General features: G+C 34.7%; 1 protein-coding gene across 14 annotated transcripts in view; it reads left to right on the top strand.

The window, feature by feature from the left end:
- Nucleotides 1-25,133, top strand: part of usp43b (ubiquitin specific peptidase 43b) — a 154,603-nt gene that overhangs the window by 111,083 nt on the left and 18,387 nt on the right. For all 14 annotated transcript variants that reach the window (XM_073944499.1, XM_073944504.1, XM_073944498.1 and 11 more), the window contains 5 exons: nucleotides 9,050-9,161; nucleotides 13,657-13,760; nucleotides 18,281-18,358; nucleotides 18,484-18,613; nucleotides 24,737-25,082. In XM_073944499.1, coding sequence (XP_073800600.1) covers nucleotides 9,050-9,161; nucleotides 13,657-13,760; nucleotides 18,281-18,358; nucleotides 18,484-18,613; nucleotides 24,737-25,082 — 770 coding nt within the window. The remainder of the gene's footprint in view (nucleotides 1-9,049; nucleotides 9,162-13,656; nucleotides 13,761-18,280; nucleotides 18,359-18,483; nucleotides 18,614-24,736; nucleotides 25,083-25,133) is intronic.

The raw sequence follows: 25,133 nt of genomic DNA, 5'->3' as shown, positions 1-25,133 counted from the left end.
CAGCATATTATAAGTTTAAATGTAAATTCTGTATTTTGATGAAAAATACTTAAGTGTTTAGTCTATTTTGTAATGCCATTTAAAGTTATTTTGCTAAGTAAATTGCCATTTGATTTTAGTTCACCTTTACCGATCCCTTTCTCTTTCTCTCTCTCTCCAACTACACTTCCTTTCAAGCTTTCCTGTCTTAAGAAAGGCACAAAATGCTAAAAATAAATCTGTTACAATGTTAACATGACTTTACAAAAGCAAACTCAAATTTACATATAAATGTTTTATTTTAATGGTTTATATGCAGTAAATGTACTGAGACTAACTTTGTTAGTGTACCTTTGAAGGTGTCAACAAGTGGAAAAAGTAGATTCTTAATGCCAGAAAATGCAAGCTTGGCCAAACATCTACAGTATCATAACAATTTTTACCTCACCTTTTCGCTTTGGCTCTAAAAGCTCCTCAAAGATTGTTTGACGCTTGTCACGTCAGAGCAATCCCTCAGATGCTTTTGACAGCGACAGTGGCTCAGAGATCAATACTCTCTTAGGTGTGAATGCCTCCAGAAACCTAATTTTGTTCCATGGCCTTTTGTTATATGAGTTTCTAACACACTTTAATGGCAGTGTTAGACAGAGAGGGACTTTTAACATGCAGTTGTTTCTAACAGATGAGCTAGTAGTGAGTAGATGTCAGTTTGAAGGCAGTGATATTATGATACATTTTTTGTCATGTAAGAAAATGAGTCTAGAAAAGACTTTAATGTACAGCTGTAGTCTTGAGTTCATTAAATGGCAAAAATAGAAACTTAATGTTAACGCTAGGCACATAGCATAAGGACGCTTTTGCCTGAGGTTTCATATAAAACCCACGATGAGTATTAGGATTAGTGTTGTTATTTTTAGCTATAACTAAACTGTGAAGCATTTATTCATTTAAAAATTTTGAAGTTGATTTATTCACCTTTGGGCCAAGATGTGGGTTCTCAGATTAGCTTTTTTTATATTAGTCAACATTTCAGAGAAGTTGTATAAAAATATTGAACATCTATTCGTGTTTTGGGAAAATTTTTAACTTGTTTTGATCCACTTTAAACATTGTGTATGGATGTGTGTGTGAATGTGAGAGTGTATGGGTGTTTTTCTGTACTGGGTTGTGGCTGGTAGGGAATCCGCTGTGTATAACTTATGCTGGAATAGTTGGCGGTTCAATCTACTGTGGTGACCCCAGATAAATAAGGGACTAAGCCAAAGCAAAATGAAGGAATGCATTTATGAATGAATCAAAAATCACAATAGATCACTGTAGATTTCAGCTAAAATTGGAATGTAGAAAGTATGGAATGTTGGTTGTTGAGTTTTATAGCCCAAAGGACTTCTGTCATTTTAAGATCATCACAGGATCAGGTTTATTGCGAGATCTTTTGATGTTCAGAGTGTGCAACATCAAACAGTGGAAAAGTTCAGGAAGTCAGCAAAGAGTTTCACATTTGAGTGCACAGTGATTGTGCTTGTGACTCATTGCTCGCTGTAGGCTTAATGTAGTGATTTCTGCATGTCCATTTTTAAATATAAAAATACATCTAAAGATCTGACCTGAAAAGATCAGATTTCATATGGTTTGGGCTGTTTACACTGTCATCGCCTGAGTCACATGAGGGCGGGGGGGGATCAGATTCGGGACACATTTGCCTGCAGTGTGAATGTAGCCTAATTAAACTGACCAAGACAGTATTTCTTAATTGTTCTTGGCATTCGTTGTCTTTGTCTAAGTAATAACTCCTATTTTCCTCATTAGCTTTCTTAATGTAGGTCAAATGGGGTTAAATAGTGTTCCAATTTACCTATACCGCATGTCTTTGGACTGGGGGGAAATCGGAGCACCCGGAGGAAACTCGCGCAAATGCAGGGAGAACATGCAAACTCCACACAGAAACGCCAAATGACTCAGCCAAGGCTTAAACCAGCGACCTTCTTGCTGTGAGATGACAGCACTACCTACTGCGCCACCGCGTTGCCTAGATACTATTAATGCAATAAATACAAATTGTGATAGAGATGAGGGAAATATTTCTGCCAGGACAATATAAGACAGACTAGGTCATTGGTTAGAGGTGACTGTTTGGTTAGACTCAAGAGATTTTTTTTCAGTCAGAGCAGCAGAAAGATCAAATAAAATACCAGTGTATATTAGAGAGAGTGCCACATTAATATTTTAAAACCATGCTTAAAAGTTTGGCTTAAAGAAAATCTATGCAACCACTGATTTGATTTGATTTTATTGGCTATGATGTATTGTATGTATTGTACTGTAAGTTTAACTTATTTTTTTTTAAACTTGTGTCACGGTTGGGCAGTGAACACCATGATCGCCAAGATGTTTGCTGGTTTGAGCCTCGGCTGGGTCAGTTAGCATTCTGTGTGAAGTTTGCATGTTCTCCTTGTGTTCACATGGGTTTCCTTCGGGTGCTCTGGTTTTCCCCAAAGACAGCCACACTGGCAGGTCTGCCACAATATAATACATAAATAATATAAATGAGTATTTAGTGCTGTAACGCTAATTTGTTTTTCTGACCTAGTTTCATTTGTTTAAATATTTTCTGACCTACTGACATAATTTTTAATATATATTTTGAGAAACTGTTACAAAAGCTTTATATAATGAAATATAGTTTAACATTCAAAACCATACCTAATAAATTAGAAATAAAATAAACAGAAACTAAGATATTAATTTTTCTTAATTTCTTGTATTGTATATATTTAAATGTATTCATACCATGTCTATATAATGTATAATGTCCATACAATGTCTTCATATGTTCACAATTTTTTCTAGGGTATAAATATCTCTGCTTAAAATTATAGTTCTTGATATTATGAACCAGCAAAAAAGAAAATTATAATAATTTCCAGAAATCAAATTCCTTATTTAAACAAATATTAATTTAGTAAAAACATATTTTTAATATAAAAATATTTAACTGCATTTTACTAGTTGAATACCACAGTTATCTGCTATTTAGATTAAATTTCTTAATCTTAAAATTGTAAAGTTCCATATATTAGAAATGCACCTTTTACCATTAAAAATCACACATTTATATGAATAATTGCCCAATTTCTAGATATTTAAAATAATATTTAAATAAAGCTCAATTCATATCTGTATTTAGATTTTTCACTAAAGGCAGTGTTAATTTATGATATCTGCAATGTAATTACACAACATTATGTAACTGAAATGTTTATCAAATGCAGTTTTCTTTTTTAAATGTGTTTATTTGATGTTCAGAGAGTGTGCAGCATCAGACATGGTAGCTGGACAGTTAGATAGGCGTACAGACACTTTATTGCTGTATAATTTGGTGAAAATCTCACGGTGTTGTTGCCCAAGGCGAACTGTGACGTTCACGGCATCAAAGCGTGTTTGTTCAGATCTCAGTTCTCTCTCTGCCTCCTGTCTTGGAAAACTCCACAGTTGTTTTTGGCTGAGGCGAAGACCCAACACAATTACGTGTTTATCGCATTCTGAAAGACTCGCTTTCCCTCAGCTCACTTTTGTTTGTTTGGTCTCCTTTATTCATACTCCTGTGGCAGAAATCAGGCTAGAAACTTAATCACTAGCCTCCTGCTGGAAGAAAAAAGAGAAATAAATTATACAGGGTGGGGTGTATTTAAAGGACATTTTTGAGGACAGTGTCCGAATGTAAGCAGACGCTTATAAGCACCTTAAAAAGTGGCCTACAATCTTTACATAAACCCTACATAGATATCAGGTTGTGACAACATTTTAGGCCTTTTAAGTTCAAGGACTTCTAATGCATTAACATAAGTCTTGTCAAACGTAAGTTCCATAGCATGTAAATGTATACTTTATGAGGCAATTGCAACTGGTTTGCATAATTGAAATCTTTTAATGTGGCAGTGAAGCAGTTATCTGAACTTGCATATGCTGCGTTAAGACATAAACAAAAAACATTAATTATTTTGTTTCTGGCCTTGATACATAAAAACATTAAATGAAAAATAAATACATATGAAATTGTTAACAAAAAATTAATCTGATGTCAATTTTACTAGACATTTTTAAATAATTCACCATAAGTGTAGAAAATGCTTTTCATCAGAACTTTCTAATTTATTAGACAATGTTTGTTTTTTAATTGCTGCATTTACCCCTTTTCTATTCAATAAATTAATTAGATTATTTACATTTAAGCTTACACATGAACCACACCTTGAAACACACACATCACAATTTACTTACATTGTTTTAATTGTAGTAAGTCTTAATAATAATAATAAAAATATAAAATAATAAATTGTAAAAAGATACAAAATCCCTTAAAATATGTTAAAGAACATGTATTTAGAGGGTAAAGCTTTATTGTTATTATAGTATAAATATTTAACGTATCTTTAAAGGGTTAAAATTATTCTAAAATCGTTAGCTGGGTCAATAGGTCTACATGTGTTCAGTGAGCTCTATTTTATGCAATAATAGACAAGTTAAAATGCTTTTTGTACTCATAATTGTAAGTTATGCGTCTATTAGGGCTCCACAATTTATCGTTTGAGCATCGATATCAAGTGCTTCTGCAATAGTCACATCGCAACATATGCAATGTTAAGTTGGGATCATTGATCAGACCAGAAAGCACAGGTCAACACAGATTTGTGGAAACACTGCAGAATGGAATCATAATAGAGTGAAAGTTTATCATTCGCATGTGTTTAAAGGCTTGTGACTGTGTCAGCATTTGAAGAGAGTTTAAAGCATTTTAAAAGTTTAAAAGGATTGATTTTATTTAATTATTTATATGATGAAGACTATACAGTGCTATTTTATACTTTAATTACTTTTGGATTATTCAATTTCTGTGCCGGAATACTGCTGCTGTCTCCAGCAAACTGTAAAGCACGTTTTATTTCACTTATTTGCTCTGTTGTGTTTATAACTGTATTGTTTTATTATATAGCCTATGTATATACTGTAATAAATTACATAAAATTATATATATATATATATATATATATATATATATATATATATATATATATATATATATATATATATATATATATATATATATAAATTTCAATCCCCTACAAAGTCATCCCATGTAATGACAAGTAGAGCTATTTTAGTTATTGTAGAGGAAAAAAATATTGCAATGTTACATTTTATCCCATATTGTGCAGCCTTTCTTCTATACAGAAATTGACTGTCAGAAATAAACCTCACAAAATACCAAATCATGAAAAGGATTTACTGAAATAAAAAGGCATAACTATGAAGGTAATTCAGTTGCGAAACTCGAGAGCTTGCAAATGTAAATGTGAGCACTTGGGATAATAATATTTGTATGTGTAGGTTGAAATGTACACTTACAGCTCTGATGTGAACAGCTGAAATCCTCGATTTGCACACACACACAACAATCCACACACTTGTGTTTTAAATTCGAAGTTGCAGATTAATAGTTGTGTATTTGTAAAATGTCATTCACAAATACAAAGTGACAGACACACGTGTGCACGGCAAATTTGACTGCATCTTCGCTCTACAACCACAGGTCGGCACTCACAACCTCTCAGATTCGTCAGTACAACTACAAATCTCCCGCGCTCTGACTTTTGCTACACATCTCCCGCGATCTCTGTAGCAGAACTCATCTGTGCACTCGCAGATGCAGAGTCGTGAGCAGCGCGGGGCGGGGGAGGGGCGGGGCTGGTGTAAAGCTGTTTCATTGGCTGATGCCTGACCAATGAACAATGCCAGCAGCCAACAGGACTGAGGTGCAAAATAATCATTTCCCACGATTATTTTATTATTTAGGGCTTATTTAAACTCTTTTCTGAAGAGATTCTTGTTAAAAATAATACATTCTGTGGAAATGTACATACCAGTAAAAGAGCAGCAAAGCCAGTTTATTGGCTAGAGCCAGCCAATGAGATGGGGCGTTTCTGTTTGTCAGGACACAGGGCAGCTCACGTTGTTGGAGGCCTCGAGCAATCAGAGGGTAAGTTATGATTTTTAATAATTATCTATATGTTCAATACTGTTAGCTAAGCTAAGGACTGTGCTGGGTGCTTCTCTTGTTTGTTTCTTATATAAGAAAACAGTTATGAGTTATCTAGGAGCTGCTTTCAATCATGGTATATGATTCTAAAGATACGATTCAACCCACATGAAATAAGAAGTTGTAATAGCATTTATAGTAAACAATATTACGTTTTTGAACCATACTAACTATAGTAAACTGTATTATACTGTATATATTGCAGTATCTACAACTTTGTTAATGAATGCAACAGCACACTGTAGTATTAACTAGCATGAACTTTAATAAATTGAAGTATACTTACACACACACACACACACACACACACACACACACACACACACACACACACATTAATAGCAATTAAAAATAACACTAGGCGTTTCAGTTTCTTACAGATCATACCGGTTTTTGTTATTATAACCTGCATCATATCTATCTATCCATCTATCTATTTACATGTTTGTGTACAGTGTGTCCTTTATATCACTTTTTTAATTATGAACGTTACTAACTATAGGTTATTTCTCAGTTTCCTGTAAGGATGGAGTGACAGGAGAGATCAGCATGTTTCAAGTCGATGAGGAACTCAGAAGCTGCATAGCTTGAATAGGATGTTATTTATGCTAAAGATGACATGATGATCAAGCTCATCTACAAACACTTCAAAATAATTCAGATCATTCAAGAGGAAGCCGACTTTATTTGCTCTTTTTTCTTGCCAAGATGACTACAGATTTGAACAAAACACACACTCACCCACAAACACAACTTTTATTTTGATAATTGTTTAATGTAGTATTTTTACACTTTACTGTAAGGCAGGGGTGTCAAACTCAGTTCCTGAAGGGCCGTAATCCTTCACGTTTTTAGTTGCAACCTTGCTTCAACACACTTAAGTGAAAGTTTCAAACAAACCTGAAGGACTCAATTAGTTTGATCAGGTGTGTTTAATTAGGGTTAGAACTAAACTTTGCAAAGCTGCAGCCCTCCAGGAACTGAGTTTGACACCTGTTCTGTAAGGGAATGTAATTTGTCAAATAAAATTTACAGTCCAAATAAGTGCAGTGCAAATGTCTAGTTACTTGTATTGAAATATTTCAGGGTTTTTCCTTGTTCATAATGAGATGGAGGTGGTAAATCCAACTTCATCATTACCCATCAAATGTTATCTCCTCTTTAATACTTTGCTCAAGCCTTAACTAATGGTCAGAAAGCAAGCCATTGTGTAAAGCTGGTTGATGCTCGCTGTAATAGAGAGAGATGATGACTGTTCAGCTTATGTTGCTTAACCCTGCAGATGAGATGCTCAAAGTGGACCCTCAGCCGAGCGATGGACACTGTCTCCCTCACCTAGTTGCTCTTCCTTTGAACACACATATCATGTTGAAGGATGCAAGTTGTGGACCTAAATCAGATGTAATGCATGTAGATGTAAAAATTAGAAAGAAATGAAACTGCTTTAAAATGTATTAGGTTTTACATATAAATACGTGTTCTTAACAGATTTGTTTCAACTTGATATTTGCATAATAAATGGCATTAGAATGTTTAGTTTTAAACAGATAGCTATATTTCAATTTTTTCAAATTTAAGCTATATATATATATATATATATATATATATATATATATATATATATACATACATACATACATACAAGTATACTTCAATTTATTAAAGTTCATGCTAGTTAATACTACAGTGTGCTGTTGCATTCATTAACAAAGTTGTAGATACTGCAATATATACTGTATAATACAGTTTACTATAGTTAGTATGGTTCAAAAACGTACTATTATTTGCTATAAATACTATTACAACTTCTTATTTCATGTGGGTTGAATCGTATCTTTAGAATCATATACCATGATTGAAAGCAGCTCCTAGATAACTCATAACTGTTTTCTTATATAAGAAACAAACAAGAGAAGCACCCAGCACAGTCCTTAGCTTAGCTAACAGTATTGAACATATAGATAATTATTAAAAATCATAACTTACCCTCTGATTGCTCGAGGCCTCCAACAACGTGAGCTGCCCTGTGTCCTGACAAACAGAAACGCCCCATCTCATTGGCTGGCTCTAGCCAATAAACTGGCTTTGCTGCTCTTTTACTGGTATGTACATTTCCACAGAATGTATTATTTTTAACAAGAATCTCTTCAGAAAAGAGTTTAAATAAGCCCTAAATAATAAAATAATCGTGGGAAATGATTATTTTGCACCTCAGTCCTGTTGGCTGCTGGCATTGTTCATTGGTCAGGCATCAGCCAAGCCCGCCCCTCCCCCGCCCCGCGCTGCTCACGCCTCTGCATCTGCGAGTGCACAGATGAGTTCTGCTACAGAGATCGCGGGAGATGTGTAGCAAAAGTCAGAGCGCGGGAGATTTGTAGTTGTACTGACGAATCTGAGAGGTTGTGAGTGCCGACCTGTGGTTGTAGAGCGAAGATGCAGTCAAATTTGCCGTGCACACGTGTGTCTGTCACTTTGTATTTGTGAATGACATTTTACAAATACACAACTATTAATCTGCAACTTCGAATTTAAAACACAAGTGTGTGGATTGTTGTGTGTGTGTGCAAATCGAGGATTTCAGCTGTTCACATCAGAGCTGTAAGTGTACATTTCAACCTACACATACAAATATTATTATCACAAGTGCTCACATTTACATTTGCAAGCTCTCGAGTTTCCCAACTGAATTACCTTCATACATAACTTCCATGTTATAGTCTAACAAATGTAAAATGTGTTTCTTATCTGTGAACATGAATGTTTTTCTATTAGCTAACTTTAACAATATCAGTGCAGTGGTTTGACATTGAAAACACCGTTTTCAAAGGACCATGTAACATCTGTCCAACTTTTTAAGAAATTTAATGTAATGAAATAATCTGCTTGTTTTGGGATAATAGTTATTGTGAAAGCACTGTGCACATAAACTTCAATTGAATTGAACAAACTAACCTCACATGTGTTTACCTGCAGATTCGGTCCTCCATTTCTCATGCGAGAGGACAGATCAGTATCATGGGATCAGCTCCAGCAAAGCATCCTCAGCAAACTCTACTATCTCATGATCAACGGCTCACAGGCTCATGTAAGACTATACCACATTTCAACAACATTATCATGTAACTGATGGAGATTAGCTGGACATACATTACATGCAATAAAATAAAAACACAATAACAATTCAAAATTTGTTGGATTGTAAAGTTCCTCAAAAACATCCTCCTCCTTTCTGTTGCTGTCTTGTGAAGGACACTTTTTGTTGATCATTTGCTATTTGCTGCCCCCTTCTGGTGATTTTTAGACACGCAAGCTGAAATACAACTGTTAAAGGGGATAGTTCACCAAAACATTTTAATTACATCATCATTTACTCTCCCTTATGTGAAAGAAGACATTTTGAAGAATGCTGATCGCTGGAACCCATTGATATCCATAGCAAAAATATATGGAAATCAATGGGTGCCAGCTATCAGCGTTTTTCAGAATATCTTCTTAATGTTCAACAGAAGAACCCAGATTAGTTTTGAACCAGTAAATGGTTAGCGAATTATGACAGATTTAAATATTTTTAGTTAACTATTTCTTCTTCTTCTTCTTCTTCTTCTTCTTATTATTATTATTATTATTATTATTATTATTGATAAAAATGCATTAAATTAATTATACTTCAGAATATATATTTTTAAAATTCAGAATGTTGGTCTTACATTTTTTTTTACAGATTTTCTTATGTGATTTGATGCATTTCTCAAATCAACTTTAACATTTGCAAGTGCCTCAAAATACCCCACAGTATTTGCATATTCGTACCCAGTAAGTTGACATAACATACAAACTGATGGCCTGGAGAAATAGATGTCATTCCCTCAAGGTGTGACAATTTTATGCATTATGTACTGTATAAAATAACTATACTGTATAGTTATAGTTATATATAATAACTATAGTATTGCTGTTTCGTAGTATATCCATTCTATAATATAAATTGCAAATAGCTAGTGGAAAGATTCTCATTTGTCTGATAGATGTCTAATAGACTTCTAAACATAGTCATCTTGGCTAAAACAAGGTTAGATTTGGGCTTAGTCGTCTAAGAATAGGCCAAAACTAGACTAGTCATCAAATACACAGAAATAAATAACTACACATATAAAGTCTGTCTAATCTGTCTATTTGACGACTAGTCTAGGTTTGGCCTATTCTAAGATGTCTATCACTGATAACCCAAATTTAACCTTGTTTTAGCCTAGCTGTCTATGTTTAGACGTCTATTAGATGTATATTATACACAACATTTTTGTTGCGAGCACACCTAAAGAAACAATAGATTTGTTGCCAAAAAAAAAAAAACACAGTGTCATGGTTTGCATAAAACAAACAAACAATCCTGCACACTATCAATACTTGCTAAAAGTTTTATTAGGTGGAAAAGTAGCTGTGTTTAATCAGGTTTAATCATTAATCAGTTTTAATGTTCAAAATAGAGGCAAAGAACAAAGCCTTGAGAAATTAATTCAAAGTGTTTTAATGCCATTCTAGTAGATTATCCTGCTTATCAACCAAATCACATGCTCAGACATTATTAGACATAATTAAAGTCACCAGCCAACTGCTGAATTTCATACACCAATCTGATTTTACTCACCTTTGGCACTTGGTGAGTGTAATTTCTTGCACGTTACAAGAAATGCACCATACAGTATAAAATATTGTGAAAGTTGTTGGATCACATACATGTTCTGTTTATGAAACTCCTATATGATTGAGCATGTTGTTGTTCTGCAAACATTCAGCTGCATCGTTTGACATAACCATTGCAAGGACATCATTAAGAACATGGGCTTGATTTAATCAGAAATATGCCTGCATCCTTGGACTATTCAAGTTCAAAATCTGTTTTGCCTCACGGTATTCTTCCATAATGTGTTTTTTCATGCACTTCTACTCAGGTCCTGACACAGTTTTTTTTTTTGCCATTAATCTGTCAGTTGAATGTTCATCTCTGAAGTACTACATTTTAACTAATTGATTATTGGGTAATATATTACTTTACATTCCCCTTTAATAGTAAAATTCAGGAAATTTGTATAAATTTAAGACATATTAATAGTTTGATAACGATGTTTAAAGCTAAAGATTTGTTTTAAATTGTATTACTAACTAGTTCATTTTGCTTTTAAAAAATCCTGAAAAGACCAGTGCAGGTGATGTTCTGAGGGGTTAGACAACAGAAAAACTATAGGATTTTTTATGAACATGACATAAAAGCCATAAGGAGTACTTTTTCAAATTTTAAGAGATTTGTGTGTGTTGAGCATCAGTTAAGACAACATTCGCTCCTGTCAGCTTTAATTGTGGGGGAAACTAGATAATTTTGTCAGCTAATTTCATTTTAATTCCTGGTTTAAAATAATTTTTGGGGTTGGAACAAAATCGGTTACGTAGAGCAAATATATTTGTAACAGGACAATAAATTACTTGCCGTTTATTTCTGCATTTTAACTTTGTTAACTATAAGATCATGGGTCTCCTCACGGTTTGTCTCATTTTTGTGGGCCAACTGACAACCGTTGTTTGCTCCCTTCTTTTTGTCCTCTGCTCTGCCGACCACGCCCACTCCTCCCTTTGCTCGCAGCACTGCATGCCCATCATGAAGAATTTTTTTGTTTTAGTTTAGAGGTAGACTTGAAGCGAACGAGAGGGGGGTTTCATGGCCTTTTAATAAAGAAGGGAACAGCAGACAACTCATTATAAACATTTGCTTTATTGTACTGTACCAGAGTATTCACAATTTGTTCAAAAGAATGAAAAATGCTTTTATGATGTGCACAAATAACTAGGTGATGTGGAAGAATCCGAAGGACTAAAATCAATTGAAGTAAAAACTGTTAAAAGAGACGGTTAAAGACAGTTTATTACAAATTATGTCTATTTAAAAGAAATTATGTTCTTTAATCAAAGAATACAGACTGCAAAAATGTTTCAAAGTCTCTTCATATATTTAATAATTTTTGTTTTATTTATATATTTAGTTTTATGTTATTTCATTTTTTAGATTTTTTATAATCTAATAATGTATAAACTTTTTTAAGACAGTATGTTGATAGATGCCTCACACACAACAATATTAAGATTTTCTTCTAATATTTCACACATCATGAACAGTACGCACACCACTGAGTTTTTCAAATAGCCCACTAACTTACCATAAATCACATGTTGCGTTTTATTTTATTTTCAGATTCACAATTTTATTGAATAAAGCCAGTGTACGTTAAGTATAGATGTTTACTCAAGCTTTAGACTTTGAAATATAAACGACTAATGATAAATGAGTTCTACTAAAAACTGGCCAAACGCATACATATGTTCTGTACAGTATGTAATGTTGAAAGTGTTAGGGAATCATGGAAGAATAAAATGAATGAAGTTTAAAGTGACTGCATCTTTTGTTTTTACATTTGGCTCCTGTCACCTGTGCTTATACTGTGAAAAGTCTGTCAGGATCATCATGTCTCTCTCTCATATCTGCACATCTGTTCTCCTTCTTCAGCTACTATGATCTCTGTTAACTATGATCTCTTCTATGATCTCTGTTATTTACTTAATAGACTTTGTATTATTAAGTTATTGCAATGCAGTTTGTATGCAAATCCGGTTGCATGTTGTTAAAAACATTGCATGTTTTTAACAAAAATCTACCAGTTACTTTTTTTAGGCAGTAGATTGTTGCATCCCTTGACTAAAATACAAAGCTGATATTTTAAATTGCAATGATGGTTTATTCAAGTGCCTCAAAATACCCCACAGTATTTGCATATCCGTTCCCAGTCAGTTGACATAACATACAAACTCAAAATAGACGTCATTCCCTCAAGGTGTGACAATTTTATGCATTATGTACTGTATAAAATAACTATATATAGTTATAGTTATATATAATAACTATAGTATTGCTGTTTCATTGTATATCCACTGTATAATATAAATTGCAAATAGCCAGTGGAAAGCTTCTCATTTGTCTGACAGATGTCTAATAGATGTCTAAACAGTCATCTTGGCTAAAACAAGGTTAAATTTGAGCTGTCAGTGAAAATATAATAGTCGTCTAAGAATAGGCCAAAACTAGACTAGTCAACAAATAAACAGAAATGAATGACTACACATATAAAGTCTGTCTAATCTGTCTATTTGACGACTAGTCTAGTTTTGCCCTATTCTAAGATGTCTATCACTGATAGCCCAAATTTAACCTTGTTTTAGCCTATAGCTGTCTATGTTTAGTTGTCTATTAGATGTATATTATACACAACATTTTTGTTACGAGCACACCTAAAGAAACAATAGATTGCACAAAAAAATAAATAAATCACAGTGTCATTGTGTGCATAACACAAACAAACAATCCTGCACACTATCAATACTTGCTAAAAGTTTTATTAGATGTAAAAATAGCTGTGTTTAATCAGCTTTAATCATTAATCAGTTTTGATGTTCTAAATAGAGGTAAAGAACAAAGCCTTGAGAAATTAATTCAAAGTGCTTAATGTCATTTAATGACTTCAAATCTTTTTTATTAGAATTTCAGGGTGTTGTTCAAGATTCGTGTTGTTGGAGGATCTGCATCTTATAGCTACTTAAATCCTCAAGACGGACGGCCGCTTTTCCACCCAGCAGTGGACAGGTAATATTACGTGTGCAGTCAGACAGATCAGTATACAAATCAATTTAATTTCAAATAGCTCATACTTTATATATGAACTCATACTTTATATATGAAACAGAGCTTTGGATATATGCAGTATTCTTCATTAGCCACACTTTATAGTCCATGCTGTATTTACAGGTATGGATATCCAATAGCTTACTGAATTAATTATATATTTTCATTTTTAATGTCAAATGCAACATTTGAGCAGCCGCCAATGTTTAAGGCTCTCACAGCATTTCACAGCCCTTAAGTGGTATTTACATCACACAAGGTTATATAATGACAACAGCCATAAAATATTGGCGTCTTTAGACGATGAAGATGACACTAATCTCATAATCATCTTAATGTCTTGTAACAAATCTTCTTTTGATGATTCTCTTGTTTATTTTCTCTGCTAAAGTTACACATTTTCTGGTTTTGTCATTTTGTAATATGTCATAGTGTTAAAATAGAGTCATCATTTTATTGCAACATTTGTGAGTAAAAATAAATCATTTTAGAACCAAGGCTAAAAAACATGGACAGGCTCTTTTTAATAAATTATATACCAACATAAAATCATGACTGAAAAATAGGGGTGTGTAAAATTTTAATTAAATTGATATCTTAACATTTTCCGAAAGATTTACCTATTTTTCTTAGTCTGTTTAGTGTGTTGTCATCTTAACTGGTACAAGCCTTTCATAAAAATGAATTGCCAATAGGTGACAGTAAATCCCTGACTTAAAAAGTGATTGATTGAAGTATCTATAACAGTGATTCATTCAAAACAGCTGATTCATTTAGAATCAAACCACTCGTTTTCATGTCAAGTGTTGCTATGAGAGGCATGTCCTCTTTCATAAATAACCGCAGATACACCAGGGTGAAGTCTACGGAGACCCGGAAAGGATGTGATGGTGGGGGAAAAATTTGGTGGAATTAAAAAAAACATTGGGTGGGAGAAAAAAAAACTGAGTGATAGGAAAACATATTACTAAGGTTTTTGTGTTCCCTCGCAAAGATTTTGCGTTCTCTCGCAAAACTGTTTCTCCACAAACACTACCTGTTCGCTTCATTCATGTAAACCACAGGTGTCAAACTCAGTTCCAAAAGGGCCGCAGCTCTGCACAGTTGTTCCAACCCAAATTAAACACACCTGATCAAACTAATTGAGTCCTTCAGGCTTGTTTGAAACCTACAGGTAAATGTGTTGGAGCAGGGTTGGAACTGAATTGAGTTTGACACCCCTGATGTAAACCCTCCCGTTTTTGCCGAAATTCTCCTGTATTTTACCATTCTATCCCACTTTCTTTACATTAAAGCTGTGCGTCGATCGTTGCCTTTCATAAGCAACCTCTGAACCAGTTAATGCATGTATAATCGCTGATTGAAAGACGCACTCCGAACAATGAACTGATCCCAGATCAGCTTCTGTACACGCCATTTAAAAGTGACACCTGTGTTATCAAACAAGTGAGCAGCAAATGAATCTCAAGTTTTGTTTTGTTTGATTACAGAGGTGTCTCTGTAAGAATGCACTGATCTATAATAAAGAATTCCATTAAACTGTTTGTGCTCATTTAAGAGAAAATTTGCCATTTAAAATAAAACATGTAGGACGGAGATGTTTACATATTATTTAGTGTATATCTCTGTCTGTTTAAACATACACCCAAATCCAAAAGTGTACTGCACTTTTGCTCCTCTGTAAATGGCATGTACAGAAGCTGATCTGGGATTAGTTTATTGTACAGAGCACATCTGTCAATCAGCGCTCATACAGGCATTCACTGGTTTATAGGTAGCAAATGAAAGGCAACGATCAACGCACAGCTTTAATGTAAAGAAAGTGAATGCAGACATTTTAATATAAATTTCACTGTGCTTTCAAGATTAAAAATTATATCACAAATATGGGACAATAATTAATGATAGGATGATAGTGGGATAGAATTGTAAAATACGGGAGAATTTCGGCAAAAATGGGAGGTTTACATGAATAAAGTGAACAGGAAGTGTTTGTGGAGAAACCGTTTTGCGAGATAACACAAAATATTCTTTCCTATCACTTTGTTAGAAGTGTTTCTGAAGTAAGGCTCATTAAAAACACTCTAAAACACAAAGGTGATCAATATTATTGCTAACTTGAATATGCGCACAACATTACCACATGAAGAAAAACAAATCGTTAAAGAAACAAGCATGAGCCCTGAGGCAGTTTTTAGCTTTACAGAGATTAGCTTTAGCAGTTTTTATGTTACAGAGATGCTCCTCACCTGGAACTTTTTGTGCATAGTATGGACCCTTTTTAAAAGACTGTGATGACACTTTTAACGGTCATCACAATAATAAATCCTTAAAAGAAAAATCCTTAAAAGTTTTTTATATTTAGATTTTTTTTTTTAAATATATCAACATTTATATGCATTTATGAATGTATTATATCATATTTGCATCATATTACAAAAACGAATTACCACTTATGTGAGGTGTTTCTAATGCAGCGTCTATAGAGAGTATATTTGACATTATTCCCACCTCTGGCTGCGTTATCTGTATTACAAATTTTTTTACTTTCTTTTTTTCGAAAGTCTTGATAACACCATCATGGAGTTTTTATTTTATTATTTCAGCAAATAGGGTTGTAAAAATATGTATTTGTTGTACTTTCCCCATACACTGTGCTCAAAGTTTACCCAACCATGACAACTTCTGCAACTAAAATGTGAAAAGGGTCTATAGCCCTGACTATAGAGTTAACATATCTGATTTGCATATGTGGACAAATAACTGTTGATTATTGCCAGTGCACATACTTACTTGAAAATCATCTAAGAAATTACGTACAGTTGCAAAACTCAATGACCTGGTACACCATAGCGAAACATTCACAACCATTAATACACACTTGTCTATAGGATTATAATAAGAGCTACATAAATTTGAATAAACCTAAAGGCTTTCTATTTTAAAATCTCCTGTTAAATTTGCTGTGCTATTTTGCAGAGAAAGGGAAAAGAAATTCAGATATTTTTAGAGCACAAATACAAACACATTCTTTCTTTAAAGGCTTTTAATTTTATATATACAGTGTCCAGCATAAATCAGCACACTGCATATCGATCTCTTTTTTTAAATTAATGTTTTCTATGGGATACTGTACCATAAGATACGCGATTATACGTTATGACTGTAACGCCTGGGTTCACATTGAAGAAGGCAATCTCAGGTTTATCAAAGCACATTTATTCATTTACAAGACTTACGGAGATGAACACAGGAAGAACATGGAGTGAAGACAGACATAACTAGTGAGAATATAGCAGACAATGGCTGAACTGAATACAAGGACTTAAATACACAATGAGGGTAATGACAATGATTGGAACTGGAAGAATGGAGCACATGGTGAAAAAAAATAAACACACGAGGAAGTCAGGTTGTGACAGTACCCCCTCCCCGCCTCCCCACTCCCCTTTAAAAGGCACACCACCGCACCTAAACGAAAGGAGGGGGTGAAGGGGAGTCTGTGGAGGAGGAACCAGGAGAGAGTGCATGGAAACAGGAGGAGGCCAGTGAGGAGTCACAGGATCCAGGAGGGGAGTTGGAGGGGATGGAATGGAGGAGGAGGCCAGGGAGGAGTTCTAGGAGGAAGGTGAGGCAGGAGGAGGACCCAAGACACAGCCAGGTGGATGGCCCAGGGTGGAGTCGATGGAGGGAGAAACCATGGAGGAGGAGTGGAGACTATGAAAACAAAACGAGGAGAAAACACGCCGTAAACTTTTTCTTTGGTCCGGTATTATGTAACTCTTGGGTTCACTTCGAAGAAGGCACGGGATCTCAGGATTATCTGAATAAGTATATTTATTTACAAGATTTACAGAGATAACCACAGAAAGACCATGGAGTGAAGCCAGACATAACTAGTGAGAGAATACCAGACAATGACTGAACTGAATACAAGGACTTAAATACACATGAGGGTAATGACAATGATTGGACACAGGAGTGAGACACAGGTGATAGCGAAGGACATAATGATGGCGGGAACTAGAACAAAGGAGCACATGGTGAAGAAAACAAACACACAAGGGAGTCAGGTTGTGACAATTTCAGCATCAAAACTGAAATTTAATTTAACAAAATAACCTAAGATCATGATGCAAAAATGTGTTCACCGCAATCATTATGTTAGGGAAAAACAATAAATAAATTTTTAATTAAGAAGAAAAATCAAGAGAACCATACACATTTAGTTAATAAATTAAAAATAAATTCATAGACATTTTGTAGTTTGTTATTTTGTTTATGTTTTGCAACTCCTCATTTCAATTTAATGTATTGTCATTCTATTCCTAAATATGTGAAGTGAGCAAACTGTTATTTTAATGAATATAACTTTTTTTATTGAAACGCAACAAAAATGTCTATATTAAAAATCTGTGAGAAAACATGTATTAACATGGTCTTTTTGGCTTGTCTTTTTTTTTTTTTTTTAATCTGGTCAGAGCTCTGAAACTGTGCGGATCAGGTGGACCACCACATGTGAAGCTCATTGTTGAATGGGAGCACAGAATCAAAGACTGGTAATGTAATCTGTCACTTCCTTGTGCGTACGTGCGATTCTCTCCGCACCTCTTTTTAAAGTACATAAAGCCAACAAAACATGCCTGATGGTCCAATGATCCGGGGTTACTATGTTTGTGTGCAGCCTGTTTGGTAATATCCAGGAGGAGGTGGTGAAGGACTCGGAAAGTGTTCGTGCTCAACAACAACACCACGTTCAGCAACACAGCTGCACCCTGGACGAGTGCTTTGAGCTCTACACCAAAGAGGAACAAGTAATACACAAAAAGCACACATCTGGCAGAATAATGCAGCCAAAAGCACAACCAAGCGTTAATTTATTGCAAGTGTGGAGTTGCTTTTATGAGATAGCTAGGTTACCATAAACTAGATGTGAATATGTATAACAGCTTTATTTCTAATTGTATGTATGTATGTATGTATGTATGTGTGTGTGTGTGTGTGTGTGTGTGTGTGTGTGTGTGTGTGTATATATATATATATATATATATATATAGTTGAAGTCATAATTATTAGCCTCTCTGAATTATTAACCCACCTGATTCTTTTTTTTCCCCCAATTTCTGTTTAACGGAGAATGGTTGGTGATATAAATGTCCTGTTTGTGGCCATTAGTTAGTATATGTGAGGGGGAAAATTTTCAAGATGGGTGGTTACCCTGGTGGATCCAACTTTTGTTTTTTCAATTGGAAGACATTTGACACATCAAACTTATTGGGGATTACATAACATAACTTTATTCTTTCATGAGTTATTTACGAGTTTCGGACCACTTAAAAATGTGTTCAATGTGCTGCCCATTGTGTTGGATTGTCAATTTCCCAAATTGTTTTTTTTTTCCTGTTGTGGCCAGGGGCAGACTGGGCAATTTCCTGCTGGGTCGACGTACTTTTTTCCGGGCTGATCATCTTCTTATGATCTGATCGGCCCATAAAAGACTTAGCAGACTATTATGTTTTTCTGCCTCAGTGATTAATGGTGCTGTGAGCTGTCACGCTCTAAAAGCAAGATGTTTCTTTTCTGGACAGAGTGGCCATGTGACATAATCTGCAGCCCATTGGTTCTTTTCTTTATTGACATTGGGCTGACCCAATCACAAACTTCCATGTTGGGCTCTGTGTAACGTAGGTGTGTATTTGTCAAAATAGTCGAGACTCGAGAGTCACGCCTGTTTCTCACGCGCGGGAGAGTAGGAGCGGCGAGCAACCTTTTGCTTCTCTGCACTTTGCAGCGTGCAGCGGGGCAAAGATCAATATATTCCTGTCTATTCTATCTAGTTACCTATCTGTCCATATAAATATACTTTTTTTTTACTTTTAGTCTGCACCACGGCCAGCGGCAACTTCCTCATATGCTGTTTCCCTAACCTGCAAGTCTTTATTTTACAAATGATAAAGAATGTCTGCTTTCACAAGCTCTATAAGGAGTGTTAGTCATGTATTTTAAGATGCACTCGGTCAGAAGACAATCGCATGACATATCATGACATTGTGTTTTTGATCGTCAGCATGATGTAGGCTTATAGTGACAATAATATTTATATAATATGGTTGTTGTAATGATATTTATACATGACCAAACTAGTGTGCAACTTAAGCAACTTTTTTTACATTTAGTTTTGTAGTTCGGGCCCTAACAAATATTTTTTGCATTTTTTAATTGTTTAAGTATATTTGATTGACAATGTAAAATCTTTTAGCTAAGTTTGATGTTTCATTGTTGAGTTAAAGAGTTTTTTAGGGTCTCTGACACATTGCTTTTATTATTTATCTTTATTTTATTAATCAACAATAACTGTGCGCGTCAGCAGGCAGTTTTTGTCATGTTCATTATTTATTAGGCTCCCTCAAAACACACAAAACACATAATAATATAAAAAATTAAGCTTTTTAATTTAATTTCCTATATATGGCTTTTGTGCTTTTATAGAATGGGAGTTGGTAAATATATTCAAGGGCGTGGGGTGATGGGGAGCATTTTAATTGATGTAGTGGCCCGATCTATCCCAAAATGCCAGGGCCGATTTTTTTGTCCCAGTCCAGCCTTGCAATTAGTGCAATTGTTTGTATTCAATACTTTATTATTATTATAATTTTTCATTTTCCATATCTGCAATGCCTGTATTTTGGCATTTTTTTGCAGTCTACTTAGAATCCAACATGGAAATCAATGTTTTCTTTATTGGCATTGATTGTTTTGAAATTCAAATAGCACAAAATGCCTGTCCTTTTATTTCTGGAATAAATATGGCCGTCAAGCCAGGATCTTGATGGTTTATTGTGGGTATGTTGTTTACATGAAGAAATCTGTATTACAAGTTAAACAAAAATTGTAATAATGATTTATATTTTGAATTTAAATAGTTTTTGTCTTGCGTTCACATTAATTTCACATTTGAATAGCCAAAATTACAAGTTTCAGTGTTTTAAAGGCGATTGATTAATTGACAGCACTAATATATATATATATATATATATATATATATATATATATATATATATATATACATTTAAATATTTCATATTATATAAACTTGTTTGCCAGTGTTGGGCTGCAGCTGAAAGGGCATCCGCTGTGTACAACATATGCTGGATAAGTGGGCGGTTCATTCTACTGTGGTGACCCCTGATTAATAAAGAGATTAAGCCAAAAAGAAAATGAATGTGTGAATGATTATATAAACTTGCTGATAATTTTAAATACAGTAGTTTCAATAGTGATAATAAAATACCAGTGTTTTTATATGAATTATACAATTTTTTGCAATTAGAAGGTATATTTGCATTCATATTGTTGTTGTTTTATTGTGGTTGTGTACAAAAACACATCTTAACAAGCTTGGTAAGAGTAATTCGCATATACTAAGTTTATAGGGTTGCATCCTGAAGTGTCTTTTTCTTCTGCATATAGATTTTGCAAGTGTTATGTGACTTATATTTTTTTTAAATCTGGAAATTCAAGCACTGGTCTTCCTCTTTTCCAGCACCTTTAATCATTTCACATACTGTAAATATGCATACCACCTGAGACCTGGATATTTTGTGAAACTATTTAGTGATGATTGTAAAATACTTTCCTTTGATTTTGAGCAACTATGAGAGACATTCACTCTCATTCCACAGGTGTTTTTTGTTTTTCTTTCTGATAGAGGACAAATACAGGAAAAGATTGACAATGGCAGAACGCACTGCGCTTTTTATAGTACAATGGAATGCAATCAACACAAGATTTACATGCAAATGGTGTTTAAGGACTTTAAGCCATCATCATTTGTGAAGAATTTTGAACTCATTACCTTGAAGTTGCAGTTTGAGGTTGTTGGAGCAGCAGGAATGAGCATGTTTCACTGAAACTCTTGCTTTCAAACTGGGTTTGCTCTCATTCATTTGACCTCATAAATCTCAAACCTGTCTTGTTTACACACATTGCAGAATTGATCACTGCTATTCAAATGTTTGTGTCAGTAAACGGTAATATTAAGAAATGGTTTTTGAACACAAAATCAATTAGATCAATTTGTGAAGAATTGATTGACAGCTATGCCCAGCAAACAATGTTGTGTTTAATAGACATCTAATAGACATCTAAATGTAGACAGCTTGGCTAAGACAAGGCTAAACTTGGGCTGTGAGTGAAAATCTTATAGACATCTAAGAATAGGTCAAACCTAGACGAGTGGTCAAATAGACAGATTAGACAGACTATATATGTGTAGTCATTCATTTCTGTTTATTTGTTAACTAGTCTTGTTTTGGCCTGTTTTAGACGTCTGTTAGATTTTCACTGACAATCGAAATTAAATTTTTATGTTTAGACGTCTATTTGACATCTTTTAAAAACAGAAAAAATGCTTGCTGGGTGACATTACAAAAAAGAAATGTTAAAGTATAGAAAATATCCATTAAAATAGAAAATAGTGATACTTTAGAATATTGAATATGATTTTAATATTGTCTGTTTTTGATATTTAAAACAAATTTAATCATGGTACTATGCAGAAAATACATCCAGAACATAAACAATCTTAATTAAAAACAAACAAATATACAATAAGTGTCATAGTCTAATGATAGAGGACAATGTTTCAATGCAGTGTTTCTTAACCATGTTCCTGAAGGACCACCAACACTGCTTGTTTTGAATGTCTCCTTTGTCCTTTCAGTCTCTGCTAATGAGCTGATAATCTAAATCAGGTGTGTTTGGTTAAAGAGACATGAAAAATGTGCAGAACTGGTGGTCCTCTAGGAACGTGGTTGAGAAACAATGTTATAATGTAGACATTTTAATGAAAAACACAATATGGACTTACTGTAGCACACATGAAGTCCACATTTTTTTCGTATTCACAACTGACAAATTTGTCAAGTACACAAACTTTGCATACTGAGTCTGATGTGTATTAATTAGTCCTTTCCCAAAAAACACAAAACATTTCTGACTCAATTTAAGCAGTGATTTGTTTTTGTAGACTTTGTTTTCCTCGCTCTCTTTCAAAATAGAAAAAGAAAGAGGAATAAATAACTGCATGGAAAAGAAGGAGAGTTGACCTTCTCATCAAAGAGCTGCGTCGGATTATCATTCATTCATTTTTCTTCGGCTTAGTTCCTTATTTATCATGGGTCGCCACAGCAGAATGAACCGTCAACTATTCTAGCATATGTTTTATGCAGCGGATGGACTTCCTGCTGCAACCCAGTGCTTTGAAACACTCATACACTCACATTCATACTCACATTCGTAACATTCGGGGAAAATAGAGGACATTGAGGGAACCCTGCATTAGATTATCTTGAAATGCCATTGTTTTTGTAGAAATCTTTAAAATTTTGATATTTTGCATGATACTTTAGCCACATAACACAAATTGCTGTCCAGTATACGGTAATCTACAGCAGTGGTTCAAAATTCACACTCTCTGTGTCATAAAGTGGTCTATGCTCCAGGCTTAAGTGCATTTTGCCTTTGGCTTGTATGGAAGGTCTGAACTGCCAAAACACCTCTTAAAGAGCTTTTTTGGATGTGAAAATGGAAAAAATCAAACCTGATCAGAATTTTTTTTATGACTGACAAAAGTTTTAGAGGTAGTGTGTCAATACGATTGACAGCCTAAGTTGAAATGGATTTTTTTGTGGTGCGAAAATTTCAAAGAACATTTTGTATTCACTGTGCAATAACCTTAAGTCTTGAAAATGTGGTGTTCATGTACTTCTCCTCAGGTCACCTTAGATGTAGGTGACTTTTTTCCTCAATAGAACATTAAAGAAGATTATTTTTTGTGGTCCCTTTGTGATTTGTAAATTGCTAGCTAACAGCTACTGGTACGAATCTTTGAGATTTAGAAAACACACATACTGGCAAAACAAAATTATTACCCATGGCTCCTGGTGACAAATTGAGGTCTTATGAAGCGAAAGGATTAGACTGTGCAAAAATCATTATTTACAGCGTTTAATCCATAGCCTCAGCAAACGGTCTCCAATGAGCTCCACATGAGCTTCCTGTCACTTATTAATGATAAAGTTCAGTGTCTTGCACAGATCTTTTTGCTTCATGTATAAGACCTCAGTGTATAATCAGGAGCCACACGTGTTAATTCAGTTTTGCTTGTATGATTTTTTATGTACTCTCTTAATACTGCTAGCCATTGACATTCTTTTAAAGGACCCCAATGAGTAAAATCATCTTTTGTAAGCTGTTTGATCAGAACTGTGTCTAGGTATAGTGTGTCCAAAGTTATATTGGAGTGATTTAAAGACAAAAAGTACTTCCTAATGTAAAAATAGTATCCAAATCCCTACAATATTGACGCTCACCGCAACATGATGTAAGAGTGCAGTTTTCACCCCCACCGAATTGATTGACAGCCGCAGATTAACATGACTTAGCGTGGCAGAAAGGCTTGAATTAACTGCACAACAAATACATCAAATAATCATTGGGAAATTCCCTACTGTATAGTATCTCTCACAAACATTAAGTGAGATATGCTTCCTTCATGTCTGTCACTGTGCTATTTATCTGAGGCAGCCGAGGTGGAGATTGAAACACACTCTGACGAGCATGTGGAAATGGTGTGCGGGGAGAACTAGCATTAAAGGCACAGGCTCTTACAAAAGACTTCTCTTAAAACTTGAAAAAGGGGTAAAATAGGTTCCCTTTAACAGATTGTCAAGAACCACAGTTTTAGCTAAAAATCTAATTTTATGTAATACTGCAAAAAAATATATATTACCTGCATCTTGGATGGCCTAAGACAGACTCTTTTATCCACAATTTTAGTTTTTGTTCAAGCTATCGTCTTAATTTAAGTCAACAGGACTCAGAAAATATATCATTGAAGTTTGTCCTAATTTTTATTTTCACTTGTCTTCATCCAGCTGGCCCCCGATGATGCGTGGAAGTGTCCTCACTGTAAGCAGCTTCAGCAGGGCACGGTGCAGATGAGCTTATGGACGCTACCAGACATCCTAATCCTCCACCTCAAACGCTTCCGGCAGGTGGGAGAGCGCAGAAACAAGCTCTCCACTCTCGTCCACTTCCCCCTAACAGGCCTCGATATGGGCCGCCACATGGTCCAGAGAACCAGCTGTGCCCGAGCGCCACCTGGCTGGAATAAGCAGGCCCATCGCAGGCCTGAAGCTAGCAGATATGCAACGGACGTCCTGTACGACCTGTACGCTGTGTGTAACCATCACGGAGGCATGCATGGAGGACACTACACAGGTGTGTGAACGTTATCAGTCAAAAGTGGTCTAAAGCAATGAACAATATTAA

Source organism: Danio rerio, chromosome 3 (assembly GCF_049306965.1).
Source record: "Danio rerio strain Tuebingen ecotype United States chromosome 3, GRCz12tu, whole genome shotgun sequence".
NCBI classification, from domain to species: Eukaryota; Metazoa; Chordata; class Actinopteri; order Cypriniformes; family Danionidae; genus Danio; species Danio rerio.
This window is presented reverse-complemented; position numbering and strand designations above follow the sequence as displayed.